This window comes from Stenella coeruleoalba (genome assembly GCF_951394435.1).
Source record: "Stenella coeruleoalba genome assembly, chromosome: 8".
Classification (NCBI taxonomy): domain Eukaryota; kingdom Metazoa; phylum Chordata; class Mammalia; order Artiodactyla; family Delphinidae; genus Stenella; species Stenella coeruleoalba.
The window spans coordinates 22,257,947-22,267,873 of NC_137154.1; the positions used below are offsets into that span (position 1 = coordinate 22,257,947).

At 41.6% G+C, this 9,927-nt stretch overlaps 1 protein-coding gene across 5 annotated transcripts in view; it reads left to right on the forward strand.

The window, feature by feature from the left end:
* TRAF6 (TNF receptor associated factor 6) overlaps nt 1-9,470 on the forward strand; it is a 32,030-nt gene extending 22,560 nt beyond the window's left edge. For all 5 annotated transcript variants that reach the window (XM_079929013.1, XM_079929016.1, XM_079929014.1 and 2 more), the window contains one exon: nt 1,158-9,470. In XM_079929013.1, the coding sequence (XP_079785139.1) occupies nt 1,158-2,027 (870 nt within the window). In that variant the 3' untranslated portion in view covers nt 2,028-9,470. The remainder of the gene's footprint in view (nt 1-1,157) is intronic.
* The last annotated feature ends 457 nt before the right edge of the window (nt 9,471-9,927 follow it).

Genomic DNA, 9,927 nt, shown 5'->3' on the forward strand with positions numbered 1-9,927 from the left:
ATCATATAGAGAGTACAGGAAAGAGAAGTAGAACAGGAAAGGAGCCATGAATGAACAGTCTCAGACGTTGATGAAACAGGCAAGGAGAAGTTATTGTTATGATCTCCAAAATTAGTTTCAAGACTTAGCGATCAGTTGTGTCAAATGTCGGAGAGGGAGCATTGTTTATGATAAGTTGATCTTTCTGGAGAGTGCGATTACACTTCGGCTTTTCCACTGTGCCTTTTTATCTGACTTTTTTTACAGTAAGTATGTGTTTAATAATTAAAAAAATAAAATGAGCAAATAGTGTATAGTATGGTTACACTTTGTGAGAAAATTCTGTATTGTTTGTGTGCGTAGAGACAAAGACTTAAAGGAAATGTATCAAAATGTTAATGGTAGTTAGGTGAGATAATAGGTAACTTATTTTCTTTTTGATCATCTACACTTCCTATTTTTCTGTAATATACATGAATTACCCTTACAATAAAAATTGTTATATGATTTTTTTTTCATATAACAGGCTATTCTTGATGATCTTAGAAGAGTATGAAGACAGGGAAGATTCCACTTTGCAACAGATTTGTAAAAATAAGTGAGGGATTGGGGGCAGGCAGTGCAGGTGGACTCCTCTTGGTTATAAAAGGAGAAGGGAGAAAATGATACTAGCTAGAGGGAGATACAAGATCAATAGAGAGGTTTGCCCCTTTTTTTAAACAGGAAAGACTTTACTAATTCTGTTCTGAGGGGAAGGGTTAAGAGGAGAGAATGTTTGAAAATAAAGGAGAAAGGGGATAGCTAAGCAGAATCTCTGAGGTGTTGAAAAGGGGCAGGTGCCAGTTAGAGCCCAGGTGAAGCATTAATCTAGGACAAGAGGAGAGTCAGCTCTGAATCAGAAAAGAAGGATGAGTATAGATCCTGATACTTTTACAGGTAGGAGGGAGGTTTTTTTCTGAGTCCCTGAACGATTATTCAGCAGATAGCCTCTCGGTTTTTCAGGGAATTAGGAGGCAAGATCATCTTACTGGATCGAGAATCTGATGAAATCAAAGAAGATTGTAGGGGATTGAGGGAAGTGATGACATGGCTTAAAAACCTTTTATTTGGCTTGGCTAGGTCCCTTTCCTGGTGCTCACGTCTCTGTTCCTAACCTAAGGCCTGTGCATGATTTTCAGATGCAGAGGAATCACTTGGCACGCCACCTGCAAGAGGATACCCAGTCGCACATGAGAATGATGGCCCAGGCTGTTCAGACTTTAAGCCTTGCGATAGCTCCCGCACCTCAGCGTGGCATGCTGCCATGTGATTCTGCCTCTCTGCCCCGGATTTCCTCTGGGTGTCACTCAGAGGTCCAGAATTTCCAAGAAACCATTCAACAGTTAGAGGGTCGCCTTGTAAGACAAGACCATCAAATCCGGGAGCTGACTGCAAAAATGGAAACTCAGAGCGCGTATGTAAGTGAGCTAAAACGAACTATTCGAACCCTTGAGGACAAAGTTGCTGAAATAGAAGCACAGCAGTGCAATGGAATATACATCTGGAAGATTGGCAATTTTGGGATGCACTTGAAATCTCAAGAAGAGGAGAAACCTGTTGTCATTCACAGCCCCGGATTCTACACAGGCAAACCCGGCTACAAACTATGCATGCGCCTGCACCTGCAGCTACCGACTGCACAGCGCTGTGCCAACTACATATCCCTCTTTGTTCACACGATGCAAGGAGAGTATGACAGCCACCTCCCTTGGCCCTTCCAGGGTACGATACGCCTTACCATCCTTGATCAGTCTGAAGCACCTGTAAGGCAAAACCATGAAGAGATAATGGACGCCAAACCAGAGCTGCTTGCCTTCCAGAGACCCACAATCCCACGGAACCCCAAAGGGTTTGGCTATGTGACCTTTATGCATCTGGAAGCCCTAAGACAAAGAACCTTCATCAAGGACGACACGTTATTAGTACGCTGTGAGGTCTCCACCCGCTTTGACATGGGCAGTCTTCGGAGGGAGGGTTTTCAACCACGAAGTACTGACTTGGGGATATAGCATCCCCTCATTTGTTTAAGAAACAAAACAACAGAAAAAACATTTGGAGAAAACTTGCCCTGTTTTCAATAACATACAAACAAAAAAAGCAATGGGGAAGGTATACCCACCAGTGAATGTGGTTAGAGAGGTCACTTGCCACTTTCCTGTTAAAAATATCTGAAGCAGGGCTTCCCTGGTGGCGCAGTGGTTGAGAGTCCACCTGCCGATGCAGGGGACACGGGTTCATGCCCCGGTCCGGGAAGATCTCACATGCCACAGAGCAGCTAGGCCCGTGAGCCATGGCCGCTGAGCCTGCGCGTCCGGAGCCTGTGCTCCGCAACGGGAGAGGCCACAACAGTGAGAGACCCGCGTTATCGCAAAAAAAAAAAAAAAAAAAAAAATATCTGAAGCAGTTTTCTCGGGAATGTACGTGTTCCCTGCCTTTTCAAAATGGTTACACTCAAAGTGCCTGTGGCTTATGGCAGCAGTTGTTTGTCTAGTAGGATATCTCTCTGTTTTATTTTCATGGGCTCTTGCTCCAGGGGGGTTTATTGTCAAACCCAGGTTAGGAGTAGTAAAGCTCAAACCTTTTAATAATAATGGACGTTCCATAAAATTTCCACGTATTCTTATAGTGTTAGATGCAATATATTAAGCTTGAGAATCACTACCGCCTCGCGCTGGTGCCAGCGAGAATAATTATTATTCTTGAGTTCTCATTTTATTTGAACTCCTGTAGATTTCAGAGGATTTGAACCATAATCCTTGGAAAGTTTAAGTTCTCATTAACCCTGTTTTTTCCGCCTGCAGGGTGTTTTTAAGGATATTCAGGGACTAGTTTAAACCCTAAATATAAGCTTACTAAGTGTGGATATGTTGTTTGTTGAATAATTCTTGTTTCATTGTACCTTGCTTATTTACTTGAGGCTACAAAGTAGCATCTTGTCCAGAGTTTAGAACTCTGAGAACCATGTGGAAACCAGCTGCTGGGTGTTATGCTATAAATCCCTTTTGTCTATTCCAGGCAGAGTGAATTCCACAGCCCTACCTATGTTCTCTGTTGCCTAATGGTTGTAGGACAAGGAGATGCACACACATAATCACCAACAAAAATTTTAAATGGCTCAACTAGTCAACCAATAGGGCAGCTCATTGGTGGTGAGAAAAGCTATTTGAGCCAGAAATTTTCAGCTCTTTTGAACACCTTCTGGTTTAGTTCAATTAATGGAAGAAAATTGCTGTCCTAAATGCAGAATTTCTTAATACTTGGGAGATCATTGGTGTACCTGAGAGGTCACTAAACCAAGGTTGGAAGTCATAGTGATTATATCAGGACTTGGCTGGAGCGGGTGGCTTTAGTCCCACAGTTCATACCTGAGGAGGATCACGTGGAATGTATTGAAGTGGTCAGTTGTTCCTAACAGGGAGGGATGGGTTTTGTGCCACTAGATACTTGTTAAAAGCCTTAGATACTAAAGATTATGCTGAAATGTAGTTCTCAGGGAGTCCCACAACTAGTACAGGCTCTTATGAAGAATCTGAGAGGACCCCTACACCATGCTGTTTACACAAGATTGTTTAAAGTTGTCTGAGGTAGTCCTGCAACTCCAGAGAGGCCAAATCAGAGCCCCTGGCCGGTGTTCAAGATCAGCCTTCATTTCAAGAGGAAGCCAAGAGACCGTGCAAAGGAATGGTCTCGGTTCCGGGCAGACCCAGCAAGTGCCACTCTGACCTTCCCTTTACTTTTCTGTCTACTCTCCTTACCCACCCCACATCCAGGCTCCTGCGCTGGTGGGTTTATTCTGTAAAGTGGGGGAAAGAGAAGGTCATACAGGGACCCTGTTCCCAGTGCCACCATCAGCGGCAGCTGCCCGTCGCTAGCTCACAGTTGGCTTGCTGACAGTTCGTGCTCCTTGGCCCCTGAGCTCTGCAGCCAGCTCCCGAGGATCACTGCGGCACGGCCCTCTAGGTGAGGAGCCCGGCACCGCTGCTGTTCCTGTGATGGTTTTCCAGAAATAAATTGCTGTCCAGTTCCATGTGAAAAATAAATGGCAGTTACTCTTGTATAGAAACAAAAAAGCCTGGAGGAAATATACTAAACTCTTTTTGATGACTTATTTTCTTCTTTGTGCTTTCTTACATGTTTTATATTTTTTTACAGTAAACATGTCCTTTTCTCGGAGAAAAAAATGTTGCCAGAAAACATTCAACCCTCACAGAGAAGGAAATAGCATTTAAAAGCTTCCTGGTCAAATTTCTATTAAAAGCATGGCTGTGCATTAGGTACTGAGGCGAGCCATTTCCTGCTTTGGTTATGTTATTTTTTTCTACTAACTTGGGAGCCTTAATCCAAACAAAAACAGTTTTTTGCCTCACTTCAACTTTTAGCTTCAGGTTTCGCTGAAGGAGTTGAATTAGCTATTTCTAAGGTCCATGCCAACCATAAAATTCTGTTTTAAGAAATGAAGTGCTAACCAGCAGAAAGTTGGCAATATCTACAAGAGGATTTTGCCAGTAGAAAAATTGCTTTATTTTTTTTGCTGACATAATACTTCAATTTAGTATCAATTTAGGGTCTCCTTTTAATTTGAACAATTTTTTTTAACCCCCAACATTTGGCATTTTGTAATAAACCTGCCACTTATTTTATACTGGTCGTTCATTGTGACTATAGAGTAAAAGTAATGGTCAAACTCTCCATATATAAACTTTTGGTGACTTCAACTCAGAATCCACTCTTAGCTGGAAAGTGGCTCTCTTCCGTTCATTTTTCAAACCTCCTGCCTCACTCTGCAACATGCTGGTTTCACCCAGTTGGCTAACAAGTATTTGAGCTGTGTATTTATGTTTTATTAACCTTTTAACATTTATCTTTGGACATTGCTTTTAGACATTGTTAAATTAAAAATAAATTGTTTTTTTCTTTTCCCAGAGGTGTCCAACCCAGTGTTGGATGAAACTTGCTGCAGGTCATACCCTTTGTTACTGGAAAACAAAGTCAGGATGTTGTGGTAGTTTGGTAGTTTTTTACTGTCTGTTAGCGGTTGCAGCAATGACAGTTTCTGGCTGTACTACAAAATGATTAAACTTTTATTGGGGGGAATAAAAATAGAATAGAAAAAAGTGAAATAGGATGAAAATTGAGGGGTTTTCCCCCTAAAGACGGACTAACAGAGATGTTGAATGATCTCTAGCATTTAGTTTTTGTGGCAGGTATAAAATTATAAAATTGTCCCCCATTGCTGTTTTTATACCATAAGTCTTAGCTAAACTAAGAGCATGTTTATGAATTATGCATGCAGTTAGAGTACATTCTCACCAAAAAGGAGCAGTTGCCTGTCATTCCTTTATCCAGGGAATCCTCAAGTCTCTGGTGACCAGAAAACATTTTTAATTATTAGAGAGGTTTTTCTAACTTAAGGCTTTGAAATAGCTTTCCTTAATTCAGTTACTGCTGTTCTTGTTTTGCCTCAGTTAAATTCTACTCACGGTTTTATGAGAAATACCATCAGGTGTTTTTGTGATGCCTAGTTCCATAGAACCTAAGCAGTGCAGTGCCTTGAGGAAATGAAAAAGGGACAATAGTCATTTGTGTTTTTCCTTTGAAATACATTTTTTAAAAATTCCCGGGTGCATATATATGATAAGCTGTAGTTAGTTTCACAGTCGCTATTGTAGAGTCTAGAATGGAGTTGGCACTTCCAAATTCCTAGTATCCAAAAAGGTGATCTGATGAAATCAAATCAGATGCATCTCTGCAGATCATGATGTTCAATCACAGCCCTCACTTTTAGTCAAAGGCAAATACCTGCAAGGAGATGCCCAGTTGCTTCGCTAAGATGTGGTCTCTCAAAGGGAGAACCTCCTCTTGATAGAGCTTCCCTGTCTCTGCTGATGAATTGCATTTATCCCAGCTTTCTCCCAGATAGATTTCAGGATAAAAGCTAAATAGAATGCCAGTGGGAAGAAGGGCAGATGGATTTCTGTATTCCAAGGAAGAGATGCTATCAGTGGCCCTGAGGGGAACATCAACTGAGCGGCAGGGGCAAGGTTCTGTCCATAGCTGAAACCCCAGACTTAGCACAGTGCCTGGCACACAGCACACACTCAAATATTAACAATGAACATTTAGTGAAAATACTGGTTGAGGTGCACCACTTTTTGGCAGGTTATTTGTCATGTGAGTTCTCGGTGATAAGAAATAAATGTTACTTTTATTTTGCTTTTTTCCCCCAGCACTTTATTATGAAATTTTCCAAACATGCAGAATTGTTGCAAGAATTGTAACATGGCCATCTACTACCTGGAATCCACAAATAGCATTTTGTTACATTTGCCTTACCACTTCAGAGATGCTCCTTTTAATGAGACTTATTAAGGTTGGTTTCTCTTTAAAAATTGCACTGCTAAGATAATTGAACACCTTTAATTCAGTTGTCTTAAGCTCCTCCGGGAAACATGATATTTGCTTTATAGCTAAAATTGTAGTCCTTAATTTAAGCTAGTTTAAACTTGTAAATCTGTCATGCTGAATTTCAATCTTATTTATTTTGCCTGAAGGGATGTTTTTTATAATAGAATTATTTGAAAGTCCTTGATCAATTGTACAGAATATTCTAATGTTATTTCCACACTTGATTAATTATCCAATTAATTTCTCTGGTGAGAGTGCAATTTTGGCCCCATTTTGCTTATGCAGCATTCCAGGATTATGTTCCCAGAGGGCTTGAAGAGGCAGGGTAATTTAGTGTATAAACCAGTAAATTAGGAGCTAAGAGATTTAGATTTTATTCCTGACTGACCATAGGCAAATCACTTCTCTTTGTGTCCATTTATCTACTTGTAAAGTGGGGACTAGAATTTGAAATTTAGATATTATTAAGTAATGGGTAACATTTATTAATGCTTGGATCTATTAAGAAAGACACTTTAAAAAGAAAGAAAAAATACACTGTGAATCCGGGGAGGCTCTTATAATGCTCTAACTGTATGACAAGCTACGGAATGAACTCTGACTTTTGAAAAATTGAAGCATGGGAAACGGTCAAAGTGTCTTATCAAAAACCCGCTGTTGCTTAGAACTTACTATTGCTACAGAATTTATGAGTGTTCTCCTAATCCATAATCCATCTGAACTCTGAAAATAATGTATTTTGTGTGTGGTGGGGTGGTGAATACAAAGATGGGAGGAGGCAGACATTCAACACAGAAAGATAGAAAATCAGTGTTCAGTTTAAGAACAGGTTGTGTGGAAGGGCTGGGCTTAACGCAGTCATCCCGATGCACTGCCACACCCTCCTCTGCTCCCCGAGCATCAACCCACACCACACACAGCACCAGCCCTGCTCCTGCCAGCCCGGCCTCAGGTGGTCTCCATCAGGTCGATGAGATGAAATTACAGGGTCGGCCGAGGGCTAAGCAGGGTCTCTGTTCTCCATTTAGCAGGTGAGTGTGCTCTGTTCTTTCTAAGCCCAGGTGATGGATGTAGATTCACGTTTATCTCCAAAGGCACTTGGAGTTTTTACCGTAGATAGCATCTTAGTAGTGGTTGCAAAGATATGACCAAAACAGTGCTCCTTGATTGGGATCTTGTTGAATATTAATTTAGATGAAAACAAATGCCAGACTGACACACCTAACCCCTCCTGTCTATTGTTATAATGCAGCTTATCTAGTGTGGAGACAATGCTTATTCTTCACAGTCGTTGGTTACAATATTAGAATTTTCTTAAATGAAAGGAAATTGGTTACTGGTTACTTCATATCAATTTGGGGGAACAATTTAAGTTTTGCTTATGATTTTCAGAGGCATAAGCAAGAAGTGACTCAGGTCAAGTTAGCCTTGCTTGTCTTGCAAAATAAGCTAAATTAAGCTTTTCTTGTATGACCAAACTGGTTGTGTCTGCTCAGAGAGTTTTCAAGTGTGGTCTTCATTTGTGTTTAACAACACGTCTTTCTTCTAGTCCATTCTTACGGATGTCTGTTACGCTGTTGTCACATTTTCAAAATTAACTTTTGTAATTAAGGGACCAGCAGGAACAGGATTACTTTATAAAGTGACAGTTGTAGCCGCGGCAGAAAATAAGGCAAAATCACAGAATGTTTGCTTGGTCTGGGTAGGGATTTGTACATTTTAATACAAAAGTGGGTCAGCAACTCTGATCTTCACAGAATTTATACTGCTGAAAGATAAATAATAAAACTGCGCTGAAAAGTAGATCTCAAACTCCTGAAAAATCATCCTTCCCCTCCTTACCCCACCTTCCCACTGGCTGGTCTATCCTGACTGGCAGGCAGGGGTTGATTTAAAAATAGTGAGCTTCTGTCTGAGGAGGTCTGGCCTCTTTGTCTCAATCCCAGGTTCCTTTCCCCCGGCTGCTCCTTTCTCTTGAGGTGTCTAGCTAAAGTAGACGAAGCCCCCCCAAAAGTGCTTAAAGATGGTAACTAGTCATTCCCTTTAGACTAGTTCGGAGCCTGAAAGTAAGATTTTTTCCAGTCTAATCTGAAATTCCTTTGGAGCCATTGTGAAAGAAGAGGAAAGAAGGCAGGTTTATTGAATACAGCTAGACCGATAGAACAGAAATTGACTGTTTATTAATGCTTTTAGGATCAGTTTTGCAATCTTTTTTTCTCACTACCCACAGTAAATTAGATAGAGATAAATGAATAAATAATATATACACCAACTCACCTGACACAAAAGGTTTCTGAAACACTTGCTTTTACTACACCTGATCCGTTCTGACATTTTCTGTTCTTTCTTCACTTTTAAAATGTAGCCCCCAGAACACAAACGACTTTAACAGAATGCAGCTTGCCTCATGAGTCAAGATCTGAGGGTTTTAAATAGCCCAGAAGGCTAGAGGCCAAATTCATTCCCACACACACGCATGCACACACACGCGCACACGTGTCCACTGGGCTTAGCGGGGCCTTCCGGCCTGTGCCTTGCTCTTGTTCCATCCACCCCGACCCTGCAGCGTTGCCTCTCAGGGCCTGGTCCTGATGCTCCTGCCTCCCTCTCCTTCTCTCAGCCTGAGGGAACCCCATGCTTCCGTAGAAGGAAAAGTCCACTTCCTGTTTCTCCAAGATTCAGGTCCTCTCCTGCTCCACTGCTCCTCTGAACTCTTCTGTGGGCTGAAGCTTTACTAGAACAAAACCCAGAAAGATTTACAAAATCCTCAGTTGTTGCCTTTTGTTTTGCTTTTGCCATATACCTCCCTCCCCTGAGGAAAAGAGGTGGCATGCTACCTGAAAGAGGCAGATGGGGTACAGGGAGAGGAGGGGAGGATTTCTTAATATCTCAAAGAGTTATTGGCAGCACTGAGTGTCTTCTCAATCAGACTATGAGCTTTCAAGGAAAGGAATCAGATGGGGATCAGAGATCTCTAATATGATCCTGGCCTTTGTTAAAGGATAATTTTCAAAAAAGAGTCAAATTACGGTTCTCATACAGATATCAAATGAGCATGTGTTAAAGATTTTCTCTAACTCTTAATGAGGGAAGCAGGCAGATGCTATAACCGTCCAAATGAGAACCCAAGGAACAGACACACCTAGAGATGAGGAACATTTACATGAATGTCCAAATGGAAGCAAACCCAGCTTCTTCCTTGGTGTGGGGCGGGGGGTGGGGGGGAGTCAAGCAAATCTCACAGGACATAATTTCCGTTTCTAGAAATAAGAATCATTTTGCATTGCTCTCGGTTATCTACAGGACAGAGCTGTAAAGTAGCTTCCTTAGAATGAGACTCAGAACCCTGAAGGGTGTGCTTTGGACTAGACAATGCATAGTGTTCATCAAAGCACAAAATGCCCCTGCACTGACGAGAATTCACTGCAGTGTGTGAATGATGGTTAAACACATCTGTGGGGGCCCATTCCCGCCTAGAATTGGACTGCTCCAACTGGCGTGGGA